Raw genomic sequence first — 22,079 nt, 5'->3', positions numbered from 1 at the left:
AGCTATTTCATCGCAAGAAGCCAACATATCTCTGCTAGGGACTGTTGTGGAAGATATTAAACATCTTATTAGGGGCCTGCAGTGGGTATCTATTTCTCACACAAGACGTAGTGGTAATAAGGTGGCTCATGTGTTAGTGCAACATGCTAGAGCTAGTATTGAGGATTTGTATTGGATAGAGGATTCCCCTCCTCCAGTCATTGAACAATTATATCACGATGCTTGCCTTTTATAAATGAACTAGTCGCTAACCCGTGCGATGCACGAGATAGTTAAACAAAATTTATACACATTCATTTTTATTGGTACAATCATTTGAAAATAATTCTAACTAATATCCAAATGTAAGAAACGCATTGACTTACTATTTAAAGTAGCCTTCTGAAGAATTTAAGTAGTTGTAATAAAATTGGCTTCTATTATTCCCTATTCTATAGAGATATGAACATATTGGATTTCTCAAACAATTACCGGTATTGCAATAAAATGATTTATTATTGAAAATAAGAAACAAAGAAAATCTGTCTATAGCTTAAGAAACACAATATAATAAAATTAAAGAGAAAATTTTCGGAGGACAAAATATTATAGATAATTTTAGAAACAGATTATACACTTAAAAGGGTTAGTAATTTATAGCACTTACCCCCCACTATTAGTATACAGATATTAAGTGCGGTCGTCGTAACCCTTTGAAAGAACCTTCCCCAATTGGACCCTATCAAAAAAAAAAAAAAAAAAACACCCAATTAACAAAATTGATCCAAAAGGGTCTAAAAAGCACACAAAATCAATTCAAAAAACAAAAATATGAGACAAAGTAATTACTTTCCGCTGCCAATGAAATCGTCTTTTGTATTGTTGTTCCAAACTGCAACACTTATCTCTCTAAAGCCTTCAATTAACGAAAACACAAACTTCTCTTGGAATACCGGAGTATTATGACCATCTATACACAAACACACAAAAAACAAAATCAGCATAACTCACTATAACTCTATAGAAGCCTCAAAAATATAAAGAGAAATTAAAGGGGTTGAATTTGATATTTACGTTTGGAGAGAGAGAGTTTGCAGAAACTGTAACTTTATATTTCTTAACTTGAGAGAAGGGTAAGATTGCTAGGGTTTTTGAGGGTAAGGTTGCTAGAGTTTTGAGGTGCTATAATATTTTAATTTTAATTTTTTATTTTTTAAATATTGTGCTGACGTGGAAAATTGTGGTGCTAGTAGAAACTTCGGTTATATATATATATATATATATATAGATGAATGCCGTATCCCTTTCCAAAAAAATGTACTCTAATTAAAAATTAAAAATAATAAATTTTAATTCTGAAGCCTATATGTATTCGTAACCTTTATTTTTTATTCGCTCCTGAAAACAAATACCAGTACTGTACAATATGCCACCGGCCAAGAAGGGCAAAGGAGCGAAGGCCAATTCTAACTCCAACTCGGCCGGGCCAACTCAGTCGTCGTCCTCCTCCGTAAAACCCCCCAACCACAATTTTCCATCCTGTATTCGGTCAATCCCTCCGTCCTCTGTGGCCATCACCATCCACGCCAAGCCTGGCTCCAAATCCTCGTCCATCACAGGTCCCGCCATTATTATATATACACACATACATACACATTATTGTATTTTGGATCTGTGTTGATACTTTGATTTTTTTTTTTTTTCCTGTTTTGGATGAATATGAAATGTAGATATCAGTGATGAGGCAGTGGGAGTGCAAATTGACGCGCCGGCAAGAGACGGAGAAGCTAACGCCGCCCTTCTCGATTTCATTAGCTCCGTCAGTCTTTCTTTCTTTCTTCTTCTCTTTCTTTTGTTTTATTTATTTTTCAGTAATTGGTTTCAATTTTATCTCTAGGATATTAATAAGTGTTTAATTTGAAAAAAAAAAAAAAAGTTGGGATCAGAAGTTTCAGAAATTTAAGATGGCTATTTATCATTAAAGTTAGAGGAGAGTTGCTGAATGCTAAGAATTGCTTCTAGAAACCGTTATTAGTTTTACATTTTTTTGGTAAGAAAAACATGACTTTACCATGTTACTTGCAAATTAGTACTTGCTAACTCGACAAGGCAATAAGTTTCAAAAATTTTAATCCCATGATTTCATAGTATGTGAGAGGTGCGCTAAAGGTTTGTCATTAAGCGGAGACATCCAAGATTTAAATCTCCCCTCTCCCAACTTTCAAATTATCAAAAAAGGTTTGTCATTGAAGAGGAACATTATCAAAGTTATGCTCCAAGAAAGATGAGTCCAAACTTTAGATTATTTATCAAGCAACTAAGATTTGGTCATCAGTAAATAATATAACATAGTTTGAGAGTTAGGAACAAAGGTTCTGCGAGTAGTTTAAAAGGCCAGAGTAATTTGAATCAATTGAATGAAGTTGAAATGACATCCATTGAGATAGAGGAGACAACTCTTGTTGGAGTGAATGAGAGTTTTTGGAACAAGTAGTTCAGATAAAGAGCTTCCATGTTCATGACAAGACCATTGTGACTGATACCTTTCTTTACTTCATAAGAAAAATAAAAATAAAAATAAAAACATAGATGATATCTTTTAGCACCTACATAATTAATGTTTCTTTTTTTCTAGAAAATCTGATGAGGTGTTTGTATGTGGAGTAGGGTAGGTTGGAAAATTATGATGTAGAATATTTAAGAATTCAGCACTAAATTAGATTTCTTGATGAGATTCCATGTAGCTCAATTGGCACTTTCTAGTGGGTCCACAACCTCACCCTCTGTCCTATTATTATGGGAGGAAGAAATAACATTTGAGCAACCTCTATAGGAGGTTTAAATACAGTTCTCCCATTCTTTCTCACTGGGGTATGAAATTGCAGTTGAGAACCCTCCCAATTGTCTACTTGGAACTATGAATTCCTATCTTGTGATTGGGACCATTTCCCCTTTATATTTTGCTCCTGAGATTGGCCTTTATCCAACTCATGAGCATCTGCAATCCCAGCCAATGTGGATTTTGTCTTTGATATACCAAACTGTCTCTATAGAAATTCCACCAGACTTCTATGCAGAGCATTACAATCAGAGACTAAATCAGCAGGCTCTAGAGTCTAGTCTTTCTTGCATAGGCCTGTTTTCCATCTGCAAAAGCATCCCTTTCACCATCCAAATGCTCAGCCATCTTAGATATCCCTTCTGGCCCATAGAGGTCAATATCGTCCAGAGATTTATCATCCCCCTAACATGAAAATAAATAAATTAGGCCTCCACTTTAGTATTTTGAATCAGATCATTCTTCAATCCTTCACATATTTAATGAGTCTCAGGCAACTCGGACTTCTAGCATAGCTTTGGAGCCCATTACTACTCCATACCTTGAAGAACATCCAGATTTACCTTTTTCTCTTCCCTAGACTTGCTCATGGATGAAGAAATCCAGGCAAAAGATTAAAGAAACACTAATTGAATAAATACGGATGAGAATTGGATCAAGAATCACTGAAATCACAAGAAGTTCAAGTGTGCATGATAGCATCCTAGATGCACCTAGAGTCCTAACTAACTAACTGCCAATCTGATACTATACTCATAGTCAGGACTCCCTATTTTAGCTTCTAGAATCTATTTCTTATTTTCGGAGTTCAAGATAATCACCATTCCACAAATTAGTCTTTCTCCAAAAAACAAAAAGAGAAACCTCCTCCAAAAAAAAAACCTCTCTTGCTCTCTCTCTCTGGAAACTTCTTAAACTGGTCTAGTCTCTTTACTTATTTTTCACCGTCATCCATACATAGAAAATTACATTGCTGGGCTAGTTTCCAAAGTGGCTTCAAGGAAAAAAGGGGATCTACTCAATGATTAGAAATCTAGCTACAGTACAAGGAAATTTGAATTGATCTTGCTATGGGCAACATGCAGTCATATCAGGAGGCATTTGTGTCCAAATGTTGGTGCAATGCAAGTGTACTAGTATCCTAGTGTTTAGTGAGTGAGGTTATAAGAGCAATCTCGATGTAAGTTTGGCATAGTGGTGTTTGGAAGTGTAGATTGTGGATGGGTGTCATTTTTAGAGTGAGACTTAAGTGAGTGAATAAAGTATCCAGGGCATACTTGTGTGAGATTGTATTTGGTGCATGTGATATTAAATGAGTCTTGTGATGTATATATCATTCTAATATTGGTTGACTGTGAGTAAGTGCTGTATGTGTGTTTGTATCCCTATGATGTGTTCTTAAATAGGAGTTCTTTTGTTGCTTTTTTTTGGGCTTCCATGGGCATGCGCAAATTGTGATGTGCAAAGTTTAAACTTTAAAGTGCCTAAATTTTTAATTTTAATTTTTTTTTTTTCTGAAATGTTGTCAAAAGCTTTACTTGATGTTCTTCTGTGGAATTCTTTTTTTGTTTTGTTTTGTTATTTTGATAAAATGACTTGACTTCTCAGTTTAGCTTGCATAGTTGAAGTGGAATGATGTTAAATACAAAGAAACTTCCTAAGTCTTTGCTCTTCTTGAATAACAGGTTTTAGGGGTGAAAAGAAGGCAAGTATCTGTAGGTTCTGGTTCTAAATCAAGAGACAAGGTTGTGATTGTCGAGGAGGTAACTTTAAAAAGTGTTTTTGATGCTTTAGAAAAAGTTTCAAAATCCGTGTTGGAGAAATGAGATAGGTGAGAGGTGATTTCTGTCTGTGAACCTGTCCTTGACGACCTTAACAAGTGACACCTGGCAAAGTGAAGCTGGATTTGAAGATCATTTATCTGCCGTCCATTCTGAATTATTTCCAACATTGCTTATGAAAACCAGGATCAGTTGTCATATTTTACCTCCTAAGGTGCATTTTGTTTGACCAAAGTTGTAATTACAACAGCTACATTTAGTTTTCTTTGAATTTTTGTTTGTAAATAATGGTTTTGAGTTTTGACACTACACTTCAAGTTGCTGCTCTTTTATCAGATATTTTCACTTTGTCATCTCTTATGTATTTGGATAATGTATTTCTTGTATGATTAACCGTTTGTTTAGGAGAGAAGAAAGGAAAGAAATGGAATAGAAATTTGAAAAAAAAAAAAAAAAAAAATTTCTGTGTATCCATTTGGTTAGAAGTTTTGTTGGAAGGAGTGGGCTAGGGGAACATTCATTCCATTCCTTAAAATATTAATTTTTTGTTTCATCCAAATCAGACAGAACGAATGGGAATGGAATAAATTTAATGATTAGTTTTGGTGAAATTCTTAATTTGCCGGTTAGAAATGTTCAAGTACGACTTGAAGCCCTTTGTTTTACATCTTGCACTTTGCCTTATAGTTGGCATCTCTCTTCAGAAAGCTTCATTCTTTGTAGCTAAGGGCTTCTCCTTCTGTAATACATTCCAAGTTGCAGAGAGGATTAGTAGGATTTTGTTGTAGCCTAGAGGAAAACCCACTTCTAATTGTGGGATGAAAGCAAACGTCAAGGGCTAAAAGTCTTTCTTGATTGTTTCCACTTATTCCTCGTTGAATTACCAAATAGCTTTCACTTGAATGCTTAAAAACAAATTAATAAAAAGTATATTAATTTTGTTTCATTGATTTTCAGATTTCTAACCTCACCTCACTTTAGGATTGTTTTTGCTTTACTTTTCCGTGTTCAAGCCAATTTGGATCCCTTGCATTTTTTTTTTCCCTTTAAATTGTTTTGGCTAAGCTTTCTTTGTAATCGCTCATCAACCCTATCCTTGACTCTTGTACTTCTTTGATTAGGCAATAGTCACCAGACGAAGAATTAATGGGTATTCCCTTTTTTTTTTTCCCTCTAAGCTTACTTTCGGTGCTCAAACTTGATGAATACACTTGTATCCGTATATTTAGGCCAAGATTTCAATCTATGACCTAATTATACTTTCTTTTTTTTTTAAATTATTTTATTTATTTTTTTATAATAATCATGACCTAATTATACTTAATACGTTTTGTTTGCCAATGCTTTGAAATTACCAGGAACGTGTCATCTATCAACTTGATGAGTTTGACCACCAAATTAAAAGTATCTGTTCCTGTACATATTAACGTATGCATATCTATCTTGACTAACAAATAGTGACTTGATTAGGTAAAGGAAAAGACTAATCAAGCAAAATGCCAAAGACTTCAAGGTTTTAGGTTTTAGTGAAGCTTACTACAACATTTTCTAGTCTTGACAGTTGACTCCCATATGTGCAATTGACTTTAATCCGTCCTTTCCATGGTAATTAAGCTATGTTGATTCTCTTTGGACTTTCCCCTTATGGCTAGCTACTGAAGAGCGCGTTTTGTGTTACTGTAATTTTCAAAAACAGAACCTTTTCTTAGGGAAAATTTGTCCTGAGAAAATGGGGACATGAACCGCTTTGTTGGACTTCCATGTACCATGATATACTTTCCAATTTCCATGCTTCTCTTGTCCATTTCATTTATTATATAAGCTTCGACTCAGAAAAATGAGTAACACCATTGTTAGCATATGTAAGAAGTCCCTATTCTAATGGCATTAAAGCTTTATTTGTTTCTCTTGTTTCTCCATCTATTTTCCATAACAAAAGCTCAATCCCCCCCACAATCAAACATTACCACTGGCTCCACCCTTTACACAAACTCCACCCCAAATTTCTGGCCTTCTCCTTCTGGCTATTTTGCATTTGGGTTTTACCCTAGTGGCAATGGCTTCAAGGTTGGCATTTGGCTCGTGGGCAGCCCCAAAAACACAATAGTGTGGATGTCACGTCAGAATGATACAGTGCTCTCACCTGGTGCAGCTCTTCTCTTTTCTACAGATGGTAGACTCCGCCTCCATAGCTCCACTGGACAAGTTGAATCAATTGCTAAAACAAATCAAAAGGCTTCAGTTGCTTCCATGCTTGATTCTGGTAACTTTGTTTTGTATGACTCTAGTTGGAACATCATTTGGGCTAGCTTTGATTATCCGAGCAATACCCTTTTGGTCGGACAAAAGCTAGGTGAAGACCGAGTTTTGTATTCTAGCATCTCCGAAGCAGATACCTCAATTGGAAGCTTCAAGCTATGTATGCAAAGTGATGGAAACCTCAATGCTTATCCAATAAGAAGTATTTTTGATGGAAGATATGTGTATTGGTCATCAAATAACCCACATGCTGAAAGAAACTCGTCCTTTAATTTAGCAGCTGACAGCCGCATCTACCTTTCCAATTCCATTGGGTTAAGCATAATGAATTTAACAGAAGGTGGATATCCTATTGATGCTAAAGCCTTGTATCGGGTAACGTTTGACGTGGACGGCATTTTGAGACTTTACCAGCATCAAATGGGGCTTAAAGGCAGCTCAAACTCTTCAATCTTGTGGACGACAATCCATGAAGAAGATCGTTGCAGGGTTAAAGGGATTTGCGGGCCAAACAGCATTTGCACCATCAATGATGCAGATCTTTCTTGCATCTGTCTCCCAGGTTTTGACTTTGTGGATTCTGAAAATCCTAATATTGGCTGCAAGTTAAACTTCACAATCATAGAAGATTGCTTTGGAAACAAGGGTAACGCGGATTATACTATTTTCCCTCTCCCAAACACTCTATGGGAACCTAGCGAGTATGATATACTGTCAAAATCGAGTGAAGAAGCATGTTCCAAAGATTGTTTGGAGGACTGTAATTGTGTGGTGGCAAAATTCAGAGACCAAATGTGCATCAAGCAAAAGCTTCCACTTAGATTTCTGAGGAGGAATAGTAGTGATCCAACTAAAGCATTGGTGAAGATTAGAAATGAAAGTTTGCCAAATGACTTGCCCACAGACACAAATGTTGTCATCACAAAGAAGCTAGGGAAGAAACTTGGAGTTGTTGGTGTAGTTCTCATCACCTTCTCTATAATTTTTTTTCTGTTGTCCAGTTATCTTATTTTTTCACGTCAGATTTGGAGCTCTAAGATCAATACAAGGCAAGCTAGTAGTCCACCTGATGTTGTTGAAGAAATAAGTTTGAGATCATTTACCTATGATCAACTAGTAATAGCCACAGATAATTTCAAGGAAGAGATTGGTAGGGGAGCATCTGCGAAGGTTTATAAAGGCACCCTGGCAATGAATGGTGGACGAGAAATTGCAGTTAAGTGGCTATTGAATATGGTAGAAGGAGAACCAGAGTTCCGAAATGAAATGAAGATAATAGGAAGGACTCACCACAAGAATTTAGTCCACTTGATCGGCTTTTGCAGTGAAGGATCAAGCAGGCTCCTTGTGTATGAATTCATGAAAAATGGCTCATTGGGAAGCCTTCTCTTCAATGCCAGGGAACGTCCTAGTTGGAATGAGAGAATGAGAATTTCACTAGAGATAGCAAGGGGGATTCACTATCTCCATGAAGAGTGTCAGACCCGGATCATCCATTGTGACATTAAGCCACAGAATATACTCATGGATGAATCTTGGTCAGCCAAAATATCAGATTTTGGACTATCCAAACTATTGAAAACAGATCAAACAAGGACATACACCATGGCAAGGGGAACAAGAGGCTATGTAGCTCCTGAGTGGTACAAGAGCAATTCTGCAATCACAGTAAAAGCTGACATCTACAGCTTCGGGGTACTGTTATTCGAAATCATTTGCTGCAGAAAGAACATGGTTTTATCAGCCCCAGAGGAAGAAATAGTACTAATGGATTGGATTGATAGATGCTTTGTGTCTGGAGAGCTTAGAAAAGTGGTGGGAGAAGAAGTGGTGGACATGGAGGAACTAGAAAAGATGGTGAAAGTGGGACTTCGGTGTGTGCAGACTGAACCAGATCAGCGCCCCTCGATGAAGTCTGTGATTTTGATGCTAGAAGGAACCATCGTGACACAACCACCTCCTCCACTATGTTCCTATGCTAGTGTCTAACTCATACTCCTATGCTACAAGAATTCCGCTGTGACCTATATTGTTGCTCATCAATGAAATAAATCAACACATCACGTTGACTTGAATAATTAATTCCATTTCTGCATACTTGTCATTCAAGTTTTCTATTGATTCAAAAAATTATTAGTAAACCACTAAGTACTGTTATTTATACAGCTTAATTGTAAAGATCTTATTTTTGTCTCTTCAAAGATGAGTAAATATGAAGGGTGATGCTGACAAAGCCTTTATTAGGTTCAACCTTGTCTTGTTAATGAGTACAGTGCAATGATACAAATTTAAACTCATCAAAAAAAAAAAAAAAAAAAAAAAGGGTAAATGGATTTTAAAAGGATTTCAGGAAACTATTCTTTGTATTAGACAATGAAACACCCAACCAGACCTAAACTAATTGACTTCTCTGTTGCACGATGAACTTAATTTTTTTGACTTTTGGCTGGGCAATAGAAAAATGATGAATCAAGAAAATCCCATCGTCCAAAGAGGCCTTTGGACGATGGAAGAGCCATAAAGGCGCATTAAATATGTTTTCTGTTACTAAACAGATGAATAAATCAAGTATGACCGTTGGACGGATATTGAAAGCACCGCAATAAACCACCAAAAGCGTTACCAAGCCATTAAGGCTACCATTGAAGACCTCCAACGGCTAGAAAAGCAAGCAACTATATAACTACATTAGACCTCAAACAAAGGTACAAAAATATAAGATACGATACTCTCAATATTTATCCTTATACTCTATAAGATATTTGACTTTGTCATTAGAGGCTCATTAGCTAGCACCGTGCCGATGACCTTTTTGAGAGGAACACTACTTCTAAGCTTGTGCAGGAATCAAGATTCAATTGGTCATACTCTGTCTAGACAAACCAATCGACTGACAAATTTGGCTTCATTAGTTTGGTGCCGTCTATGGGGAACAATCTTTCGAACTCTAGTTTGAAAACGTAGCTCTACCATTCTCAATATCCAGATGGAATTCAATGTAACACAAGATGCCGCGGCATTGGCCTTGTAGATCCAAACACTCAATGCCAATATAGAAGAACTCACTAGGCAGAATCAAGAAATGAGACAAAGGTTGCAACAAGAGGAAAATCGTTCACTGAGGATCGAAAACAACAGGAATGAAGATAAGGTTCAAGGCCTGGAGAATAGCCATGGAAGAGATGGCTCAAGAAGGACAGAACGTTCTGACGGGGTGAGTGATGACCTCCTTAGAAGCATGAGAAAAGAGATGGACAAGTTAAAAAAGAAATGAAGGAGAAAACGACTAAAAATTTGGATAGAATGGTGAAAAGGACTGATTCTCCTTTCACAACAAAGGTCTTGGAATGCCCCTTACTATCGAAATTTCGCCTTCCTCAACTTGAGTCGCATGACGGTCTGAAAGACCCAATGATCACATAACCACCTTTAAGATGACCTTGAGCCTGCAGCAAACCTCAGATAAGATTGTGTGCCGGTCTTTCCCAACGACCCTCAAGGGAGTAGCATGAGTGTGGTTTAGCAAATTGGCCCAATCATCCATAGACGATTTCGAACAGTTGAGCAACTTGTTTGTACATCACTTTGTTGGTGGGCAATGATAGAAAAGGCTAGCAGATCACCTACTCACAATTAGACAAGAAGAAGGGGAATCACTGAGATCATATGTGAAGTGGTTTAACAGGGAAGTGTTAGAGGTTGACAAGGCTGAGGACAAAGTGCAAATAACTATGTTCAAAGCCGGCTTAAAGTCCAACGAATTTGTGGTCGTGCTTGCAAAAAGCCCTCCAGAGTCAATGACGGAACTATTGTTAAAAGCCCAAAAATACATGAACGTAGAAGATGCTTTAGCCGTAATCAAAGTGGGTGATGCTTGGAGAGACAGAAGAGATGTTCAAGAGGACTCAAAAGGGAAAAAGAGGGAAAGAAAGGACTACTCATCCAGCCAAGATAACATCAAGCCTAGAAATGATAAGACCAAAAGGACGGTAAATTTCACGCCCTTATTAATGCCTGTTGACAAAATCTTGATGCAAATTAAGGACGATCATCCACTCAAATGGCCGAAGCCACTGAACTCTTCACCCAATGTTCACAATAAGAAGAAGTACTACGATTTCCACTGAGATCACAGACACTACACGGATGAGTGTAAACACTTAAAAGAACATATAGAAGAGCTGATTTAGAAAAGGGAGTTATAGAAGTTTGTGGAAAAAGATTCACTAGGAAGGTAAAAACATGACCTACAGGCAAGAACAAAAGATAAGCCCAAAGACGAAGAGAAACAACAGGATCATCCAAAGAGTGTTATAGGAGAAATAAGGATGATCAATGGAGGTCCGACAGCAGGAGGATCTTTCAAGTCCCTTAAGAAGTTACAGCAAAGATAGATTAACAGCATCCACACAGCACCATCATTGAAGCACAGAAAATAAAATGTTGGGAAATTTAGACCCCAGTTGATAGAATTAACAAGTTTTAAACCCAAGTTATTAATTAGATTTATTATGAATAAAAATTGTTAAAACAAATAAACAAACATCAATATCATGTACAGCGGAATAGTAAATAAGACAAGATATGATGACCTAGGAAAACCAATGAAACAAACTAATTTCATAGTAAAAAACCTGATGAGAAACCTTCCCAAAAAGCAATCCACTATAATAAAGAGAAATTTTAGATCTAATACAAAACTTTTGTCCTTAGACTTTACAATCCCCATAGATGAACTTACAATAAAACCCTTCTACTGCTTCAAAACCTCTGATCTCTTCAATATATGAACGCCACCCTTTTGCACAGATCCCAATACGTGACTAACCAAAGATGCACGACTCCCAGTACGTGACTAACTTACCAACTTGAAGATGTTGTTGGCTGCAAAGTTCTTCACTTCATCAACAATGAAGATCAAGAAGCACTTCATTACAAAACCTTAAGGCGCAATGACACAGTAGCTTCTTTCAGAGAGAATAAGGCACTCGGTCACTTTTTGCATGTGTTCTCCTCGTATTCTCTTATGTGACAGCCTTTAAAATAAGCCTTATATATGTCTAAGATTGTGAGAAAAGAAACCCTACACATACATATCAGCATGGGCCGAAAATCAGATCTGGAAATTTTGATTTCGTAATTCTTGATAGATATTTCTGTCGAGTAGCTGTCGAGACCTCGATAGATACATCTGTCGAGCTTTAATGAACAAAACTTCTTCACTTGTTTCTTAGACAGATTTGCATGGCTTCAATACTAGACTTGAACTCTTGTTTCTTGAAGTACTAAACCCATCCTAGATTTACCCAATTACAAGTAAAGTGCATTTTGTCAAAGGATTAGCCAATTCTACATAATAAATGTTCTAACAAGTTGCATATATGTCCTAACCAAAAAAAAAAAAAAAAAAAAAAACCATGAATATGGTCTTCTCTGAAAAAGATGTGACATCATTTACCTTTTAGCTTTCTAGCAGCTAAAGGTAGATCTAAAGAAACTTCATCCATTTGAATCTCCCCTCATCAATTTCAGTGGAGATAAAGTATACCAGAAGGGTATAGTGACTCTAATGGTCACGGTTAACTCATACCCTTTCCAGGTAACCAAACAACTTAAGTTTTTGGTAGTTGACTGCCCGTTGGAAAGCTGTAACATCGACATACTTCGTGAAGATGAAATTCCCAACAAAACATGGGGTAAGAGAGATAAAGGGAGACCAAGTGTTAGCTCGTGAATGCTATCAGGCAGTACTGGCCTCAAAGGCAAACCACACTTGGATGATCAAGGAAAAGAATTCAAAAGTAGTAAAGGCATTGGAAACAATTGAGCTGGTAGAAGGGGAGTTGACAAAGGTAACAAAAGTAGGGACGAGCCTCGATCCCTGAACAAAGGGAGAAATAATCAAGTTCCTGAAGGAGAATCTAGACATCTTTGCCTGGAGCCATGAAAACATGCTTGACATATCTGAAGATATCATTCAACATTGCCTGAATATAAATCCCGAAAGAAAACCAGTCTAGCAAAAAAGAAGGGTTTTTGATCTTGAGTGAAATAAAGTCGTAATGGACAAAGTAGACAAGTTGCTTGCAACCAATTTCATTTGAGAAGTCTATTACCCAGATTGGTTGGCCAACATCATCATGGTGAAAAAGGCAAATGGAAAATAAAGAATGTATGTATATTTCACGGATTTGAATAGTGCTTGCCCAAAGGATAACTTCCCATTGCCAAGGATTGACCAGCTCATTGACTCAATGGCAGGACATAAACTCCTAATGTTCATGGACGCCTTCTCAGATTACAACCAAATCTAGATGTAGGAGGAGGATTAGGAAAAGACAGCATTCATCACCAGTTAAGGACTCTATTGCTATAGAGTCATGCCATTTGGATTGAAAAACGTAAGAGCTACTTACCAGAGGTTGGTGAACCAGATGTTTAGCAAGCAGATTGGAAGGAACATAGAGATTTATGTCAACGATATTGTAGACACCGCATTTTGTACCCATTTTGACTTAGGCCCCCGTTCCCCAACAACACTTGAAATCTAAGGCCCAAGGCCAGTTTAGAACCCAGTCAAATATTAAATTGACTTGAGGAGTGTTAAAATGGAAAATATGACCTTTTTAATGAGTAAGAATCTATTTTTGGAAATAAATTGATCAAAGTAGCCTTCGCCCTGCATACGCAAGCTATAGCATGCGTACGCAGGCATGATCCTGTACATGTAGCTAGGGTTTCAAAAGCATGAAAAATGCAAGTTTTCTGCAATAATGGTTGAGGTTTGGAACAAATCCCACATCGTCTGAAAGCAATTCCAAATCCCATTTTTTCCACTATAAAATGCCTTACATGGTACATTTTCAAAACACACAGAAATCCCACCGGAAAAACTTAAAATTCACTAGAAAATAGTGAATCAAAAGGGAGCTTTTCACAAAACACCCTCAAGTATCTTTTTTATTTTATTGGGACCTTTTTTGGCCCCAATATTTTGAGTTTAAGATTACTAATTATCTTTTTATTAAATTGTGATAAATTTAACTGAGGGGAACGATCAAAAATCAAGCCTAAGAGCTTTTGCTTTAAGGTATGCTTTAAAACCTTTCTTTTTCTTTTCAGCTTTAATCTTTGTTTTAATTTGCTTCTTTTGTTTAGTTTATGTTTACTTATGTTTGTTTAGGTTATTTTTAGGCTTTCTTTATGTCTTTAAGCATGCTAGGTTGTTAGATTTTATGTTTTAAATTTCTGCTTTGTTTCTGTGTTGATTAGGGTTTTTGGGTAAGGATCTGCGTTGTGAGAGATCGCAAGGGGTGCTCTTGAAAAGAGATTTGAGTGCTTAAGGCACCTCTCTTTTGGGTAATTGTGTGGAGTCGCCACTAATTTTTTTATACAAAAAAATAAGAAAAAATAAAATACAATTACATGTCCAAAAATTCCTCGAATGTTATTAATTGACTATGGAAATACAATTACATCATGGTAGAATAACTTTACAAGGCTTTGGTCCTAAATCTATGTAAAAATTATAAAGCTTTGATCCTAGTTACAATCTACCAAAAACAAAAGACAAAACACTAGTCTACCTATCCAAGAAAAGCTAAGTTCAGGGGCTAGGTTTCGGAATGGGAAGGTGTTAGGCACCCATTACACCCAAACAAAGTCTGGTCTTCTAGACTCTAATGACCATTATATACCTTTGTATGATGTTGAATGATATGCTATGATGCGTGTAGCAAACACTTTCTTGACAAAAATTAATTTAAACAAATTCATCTTATGAATATGTCCTCTTCTTAAAGAAAAATCAGATCTGTTTTATAAGAGATAAGAAAATGGGATTTTGTTAATAAAAATTAGATATGTTTTGTAAAGGATAAAAAATGGGATTTTGTTAATAAAAATCAGATCTGTTTTGTAAGGGACAAAAAAATGAGATTTTTAAAAGAGGATTCATATTCATAATTCAAATCTATTATGCATGCATTACATATTCATGGAATGACCTAAAAAAATAACTTTAACCTAACTTTTAATTCATTCTTTAAAATTCAAAATCTGCAATTTTTATTTAAGAAGAAAAAAAATATTTTAGAAAAATACAGATCTGTTTTGTGATCAGAAAAATTTTCAGGTTTGTATTTAGTGAAAATACAGATCTGTTTTTTACTTGAAAAAAAATTCAAATTTGTATTTAGTGAAAATACAAATCTGTTTTTATTTAAAAAAATGTTTTGGTATTTAATTGCAGATTTTGAAATCAAAGAAGAATTAAAACATGTTAATCAACTAAAGAACATGTCAAAGAAAATTCTAACTAAGCATATAAACATGGCAAATATGAATTAAGAACAAGACATAATAAAATCAAACATATATTAACCAAATTCATGTAGTGAACAATCACAACATATTAATTAATGGAAAAGAAAAAGAAACATAAGAATGAAAATACCTCTTGCATGAGTGTACACTTCAATAGAAGAATATTTTAGAAATCAAAGAAAATTTCACTTCTTTGAGGTCTAAAATACTTTACTTACAAAAAAGAAGTTCTTAAAACCAAAACTTCTAGAACGTCTTTAACGTAAGGGGAGTAGAGAAGTTAGAAAAGAAGGGCCCTAAATTCTGATCTTTTTCCTCTATTTATAGAGGTTGGGATGCTTAAAAAATAAGCTAAATGAGATCAGATATGAATTGGGACACATCCTTATCTCTAGAAATTCAAAAAAGATAAGTTTTATCTTAATTAGGAGGTTCTCGGCCCAGGCTAGGCATTTGGGCCAATTGGCACTTGGGAAGTGACGATCGGCACTCCAAGAGTGCCGATCGGCCCTCTTGGGTGCCAGGCCCGCTTTTGAGTTTTTGTTTGATTTGGACTCATTTTTTGAGGATTTTTGAGCTAGAAATTGCACCTAGACGCATTTTTTATTCGTATTTTAAAAATTAATCCATTTTTCTTGATATTCAGGTCTTTAAAGTGATAATTATCTAATAGATAAATATTCTAAAAAAGACTTAATTATCCACAACTTTTTTATTATCTGATTATCCACTTTATTCCCGCGCAAGCAGGCTTATTTTTTACACTAACCAACAACCAACAACCAATCACAAAATTATTTAATTAATTTAGTTGTTTAACCAATCAGAATTAATTTAAATTAATCATGTGTGATAGGTTCCACCCAAAAAAAAAAAAATGCATGCAAACCGTGGAAACTTAATCATGTGATATCTTTCAATCTGACGATAATGCATGCAATGCGACTCTAAATTTTACTTATATGAATGGTCACTCTAGCCATCTTCCAAGATTAAATTATGGGTGCAAAATCGAGTGTTTACAGAATGCCCCTCATTGATAAAACTTGCAAAGTGAATGTCAATGTAAAACAAAGACACTGATTTTAGCAACCATGATTTAATCGAGGTCGACTTTTCAAAGATTACCTAGCCCTAGAACCTAAAACCTTGGGACATAGAACTACTATTTTGTTGTTTGAAAAATGAGAATTGTGAATACTTAATCTACTTGATAACTGATGAACCTGAGGTGACTGAGAGGCTTCTCTATCTCAATCTGCATGTGGGACAACCAAGAGGCTTCTCTATCTTGATCTAAATGGAAAGTAACCAAAAGGCTTCTCTATCTTGATTTGAACCTGGGGCAATTGAAAGGCTTCTCTATCTTAATCTGAAACTAGAGGCGATCAAGAGGCTTCTCTATCTTGATCTGAATGGAAGGTAACCGGGAGACTTCTCTATCTTGGTTGTAATTGAGAAGTTTCTCTATCTAAATCTGAATCTAGAGCGACCAAGAGGCTCCTCTATCTTGATCTGAATAGAAGGTAACTAAGAGGCTTCTTTATCTTGGTTTGAACTTAGGGCAATTGAGAGGCTTCTCTATCTCAATCTGAATTTGAAGCGACCAAGAGGCTTCTCTATCTTGGAACTTCAGGCGATTGAGAGGCTTTTCTATCTTAATTTGAATCTGGAATGATCAAGAGGCTTCTCTATCTTGATCTGAATGGAAAACAACCAAAAGGCTTCTCTATCTTGGTTTGAACCTAGAGTGATTGAGAGACTTCTCTATCTCAATCTGAAACTGGAGGCAACCAAGAGGCTTCTCTATCTTGATCTGAATGGGGGGTCACTAAGAGGCTTCTCTATCTTGGTTTGAACCTGGGGTTTTGCCTGCAAAAGACTAGAGTTTGGGATTAGATTTTAAATGATTGGTGCTTTGTTGTTCCACTATTTTGAGATGTGTGATTCTTTTTTCTTTTCTTTTTTTTTTTCTTTAAGAGTTGAATTTCCTCTTCAAGAGGAAAAACCATTGATTTTTATTTTTTATTTTTAAAAAATTCATCATTTATTCTTTTTGAAACTTGAAATTTTCTTTGAAAAGTGATACCCTTTGTTCTTGATCATCCTTAAGAAAATTTTTATTTTTCTTCCATCAAAATTGAAATTTTCTTGAAATTGATACCCTCTGTCTTTGGAAATCTTTGAAAAGTTTTTTTCATTCATCATCATTTCATCATATTTTTTTTATTCCATCATCATCATCATTTCATTTTTTTTTTAGAAAAAACAAATTTTTTTTTTTTTTTTTTGGGTGAGTTGACTCAACAACTCACATGTGATTCTAAAAAGGGGGGGCTGAATTTTTGGCCCCCTTTTGTGTTTGTCTTCATCTTTTTTTTTTTACTCATCCTTCTTCACTCTCCCTGATAGGCCAAGAATGTATTGATCCCTTATGATAGATTAACCAATTAATTAGCCAAATTGATTAATTAATCAAATTAACATACAATATGCGTGGCAACACAAACAAATCACCAATTAAACTAAATATGCAGCAGAAATTAAAATGACACGATGATTTGTTTTTGAATGGGGAAAACCTACACAACAAAAACCCTACTGGGTGATTTTAAGGTCACCACTCCTGAAAATTCACAATTATCACAACAAGCGATTACAAGTAAAGGAATAGTAGTACCTTATACCAACCTACAATTGAACCCTTACCCTAATACCCAATTGGACTTATTTTGTAGTGACAATCTCTCCTTTTTAATGCGTGACTCCCATTACATGACTAACCAATAGATGTGTGAATTCCAGTACTCGACTTGATCACCAACTTGAGAAGAATGTTGATTGCAAAGTTCTTCAGTTCATCACATGATGAAGATCATAAAGCTCCATGGTCACAAAACCCTAAGGTGTACAAACACAGCAACTTCTTCAAGAGAAAGATAAATTAGGGCAAATTTTGTCTAAGATCATAATTTGCATGAATAAAACTTTGCTTCACACTTGTGCAACTTGTGTAACCTTTGACGGCTCTTAAAATAATCCTTATATATGTTTAAGGTTTTGAGAAAAGAAAACCTAAACACATACTCATGGATTGGATGAAAATTAGCTCTGAAAAACTGAGTTTCATAAATCTCGATAGATAGCCATCTATCAAGCTAGTTGTCGAGCCACGGGTTGAAACAACTTTTAAATCTTGATAGATGCTAGCTGTCGAGCTTTAAAATACAGCACTTTCTCACTTGTTTCTTGGACAAACTTGCATGACTTTAACACTTGAACTTGAAACCTTGTTTCTTGAAGCATTTAACTCATCCTAGATCTACTCAATTATAAGTAAAATGCATTTTGTCAAAGGATTAGCCAATTACATAAAATATTGACATATGTTCCTAATATTGAATCACATATATCCTAACACTCCCTTCTTTCTCCATTGTCACTATTCACAAGCTTCTTCCTTTTGCATTTTCTTCATTTCCACACCATTTCTTGCTTAGAAAATCATTTCTCTAGGCTTCTAAACTTGATTTCATCCATTTCGCAAAATATCTTTTCAGATCTTAGTTCTTGGCCACCTTTGCAACAAACTTATTTTTTGAAACCTATCTTCAAACCTCCATTTCTTTTGCATTTTCCATGGCATCTCCTCATGGGCCATCTTTTCTCACTTTCAATGGGAAGAAATATCATCCATCCCTAGAATGGGATGAGGAAGAGGGGCTCCCTCAAGACCCTAAAACCCATGCTCCACACTCCAAAAATGACTTCATGGTGAACTCATTTTTTGTTTCTTTGTTGGCAAATTTGTTGATTTTATGTTTTGTTGGTGGGACATTGTCATTTTGTTGTTGTATGTTTTTGTGGGAATTTTGAACATTGTATCATTTGGTTGGAAATCATTGTGTGATCATGTTGTTTTCTTTGTTTTGAGGCATTTTTAAATTGTTGAATTGTTTGGTATTATGAAATTTGGACAATGTTGATGATTCATGAAGCTTTGCATTGTATGTAACTTATGTTATTGTTGGATGAATCTTGACTTGAATTTTGAGGGTATTGAAATCATGAGAATTTGATGTGTGGCATGGTTGAGCAAACTCATTTTTGATGAGTGTGGAAATTTTGTTGGAATGTGTAGGTCTTATTTCATGAGCATGGAAATTTTTATGGGTACTACTTTTATGGGTATGGAAAATTTGTGGGTAAAATTTTTTTGGTATTGGTATGAATTTTTTTGTGTTGAGCACGAAAGATTTTTGTTAGACATGGAATTTTTTTTGTGTTGGGCATGATTTTTTTTTTTTTTTTTTTTTTGAGCATGGGATTTTTTTTTTTTTTGGATGTGGGATTTTTTTGTGCGTATGCTTGAGCCATTGTTGAATGATCTTGTGGAGATGAAGGATTTTTGGGTTGATAGGGGCTATTGTTGGAATGTCATTGGATTTGAATTTATGGAATGGCCTTTGGGGTTTGGCTAAAATTTTTAGGGGCATTGTTTTATTTATTGGGATTTTGGAATGAGTATTTTGGGACATGGTGTTTTGTGAACATCTTAATGATTAGCTAAACTTTGTTTTGCAGAACCTCAAGAGTCAAGGTGGCCTCCAGATGTTGAAGGGCATGTGGTAGGACATTAAGAATATCATTAATGAAGCCGACTTCTAGACCATTTTCCAAGCCCTATTGGATCATGATACCAATGAGTATAAGGACTTCCAATTACTCGCTTTGTCAAAGCGATTCTGGTAAGGTGATGTTGACACCCTATGACTTCTCAGCCATTACTGGCTTAAAATTGGGTGGTGAAAGATGAAAGCTCGAAAATGTGTTAAAAACACAAGAGCTGTTTAGACCCCCAAATAAAAGTTATGGCTCGATAGATTTTACACTAACTTAGTTCTAAGTGTGGAATAGTGTAAATGCTAGCGGATAAACAAACAAGCTACTCTAGCACATATTCATATAATCACAGCAATAGAATGAAATGTAAAAGAGTAAGGAAGAATAATGCAAACACGGACAACACGCCGATATGTTATCAAAGAGGAAATCGAAGAACTCGACAAAAAACCTCTCCGCCGCCCTTCAAGTGGTAATTGATCCATTGACAATCAGTTGGGATACATGATTTAGCAAGAGACCCTCCAAGCCTAATCTACCTGCTGCACCTAAGCCCTCCAAGCTCCTACTCCAACAAGGCTTCTCGAAACCGTGTCTTGTCTAGCTCTCCAGATCCCGTAACAAGCTCCATCTTGCATCTGCCATACTTGGCTTCTTCCAATGCTTCCCAGCATCACCAAAAACACTCACTACACTGAAAAGGTGTGGATTGTGTTTGGGTACAAATCTCCTCTCAAGGTATGATAATGGGAGAGGGGAGGAGAGGAGGCTACAATGATTTCTCACTAAGGATGAGTAGCTCTCTCTCAAAAAGATAGGCGTGTGTTGTAGAAAACCTATCTAGGGTTTTTCTCTCTGAATGACCTCCTTTAAATTTGTCGGTAATGAGGGTATATATAGCATGGGTGAAGGGTAAGCAAGTCACACTTAAAAAACCTCCAGGCAGAAAGTTTCGCGACTATCTCACAGGAAGGCCTTTCCCATAAGACACTCGCGAAAACGATAGCCTGGCATGACTCTTTAGCTTCCAGACATGTGCTCCTTACGTGGCTCTTTCGCGGGTTAGCTTCTCGTGAGTTTCTTGCGAAATCCACTGATTCTTCACCAACTTGATACTAAAGTCAATACAATAAAATCCCATAAAATACAAGGAATAAAATTAAAGAATTACAACACTTTTTGTCATGGAATAAAGCCAACATAAAACGTAGTTGTAAATCACAACTTTACAAAAGAATTAAAGTTAATGATTCCATCACCTCAACATATATTAAAAGTCTTTTGGGTGTGATGCCTTTAAAAATCAGGAGCAAAAATATACCCTTGATGTGGCTGTACACCAATATTGAGAGCTGTAAGACTGTAGCAACCGGCACTCGTATGTTCATTCTTCTCTTCATTGGAACTCACTTATATCCAGACTTGGGTCGTAATGTGAGCTTGCACTATTTGTGAGTCTGAGGGATATTGGCTAAATCAAAAATTATGATTGGGGTGGCATGGCTTATGCAACCCTTTTGCACTTTATGACTCAACTTTCTCGGTGTAGCCTTTCAAGCTTAGGAGGTGCGCCATTTGTTTGGCAGGTGAGGTTTTGAATTCTTGGTTATGTGTTTTTTGGAAGGTCATTTTGGTTGTTGTGCTGTTAATGATGTGTGTTAATTTCTTTTTTAAGGTCTATATGTATGAATATTTTGGGGTTGGTCCTCAAGTTTTAGAAGATGTTGGTGACGTGTATCTAAGGTTTCTTCGTTGGCTGCCTAAGTATCGTTTGTCAACGCCTCCCAAGCGTTCTTTACAAGTTTGGCGTATGCTGATTGATAACTTGACTACCGATGATATGAGGTTTTTTTTTTTTTTTTTTTGGTTCTTGGGGTTTTGTGTTTGGTTGAGGGTTTTTATGTTTTTTCTTTTTTTGTGCTGTGTGGTTTGGCTTCCTTTCATTCTGGATTCTTGGTGATTTTTAGATGTCTTTGAATCCTTGGCTTGGATGTGAGGAGCATGCTAAGTGTGAATGGGCTCAAAAGCTGAATGGCCATCAAGTATTGTTTAAGTGTCACCATGGGAAATATTGGTGTCTTGGTAACCGGGTGTTCACTCAAGTTTGACATGTGTACCCTTTTAAGACTATTCTTGTTCATCCTTGTCCCTCCATCCGATTGGCAAACCTTTCAGCTAATAAAGAAATTGCTCATGCTCGAGTTGGCCATGTTGTTTCGAGGACACCAAGAGACTATCTTGAATTTGTCCAGGTTGCTTAGCTGGCATTCCTG

The 22,079-nt window shown here is 36.0% G+C and overlaps 2 protein-coding genes across 2 annotated transcripts; both read left to right on the top strand.

The window, feature by feature from the left end:
- Positions 1-1,359: 1,359 nt before the first annotated feature.
- On the top strand, positions 1,360-4,952 carry LOC126733315 (uncharacterized). The gene is made up of 3 exons (XM_050436553.1): positions 1,360-1,598; positions 1,710-1,798; positions 4,504-4,952. The coding sequence occupies exons 1-3, from the start codon at positions 1,406-1,408 to the stop codon at positions 4,642-4,644; spliced, it is 423 nt and encodes a 140-aa protein (XP_050292510.1). The 5' UTR covers positions 1,360-1,405; the 3' UTR covers positions 4,645-4,952.
- A 1,448-nt stretch (positions 4,953-6,400) lies between these two features.
- LOC126733314 (G-type lectin S-receptor-like serine/threonine-protein kinase LECRK4) lies at positions 6,401-9,108 on the top strand. Its single transcript, XM_050436552.1, has one exon. It carries the CDS (start codon positions 6,481-6,483, stop codon positions 8,845-8,847), a length of 2,367 nt encoding a protein of 788 aa, XP_050292509.1. The 5' UTR covers positions 6,401-6,480; the 3' UTR covers positions 8,848-9,108.
- The last annotated feature ends 12,971 nt before the right edge of the window (positions 9,109-22,079 follow it).

This window comes from Quercus robur, chromosome 6, assembly GCF_932294415.1.
Source record: "Quercus robur chromosome 6, dhQueRobu3.1, whole genome shotgun sequence".
Classification (NCBI taxonomy): Eukaryota; Viridiplantae; Streptophyta; class Magnoliopsida; order Fagales; family Fagaceae; genus Quercus; species Quercus robur.
Note: the sequence above shows the minus strand (reverse complement) of the source record. Positions and strands in the feature narration are given on the sequence as shown.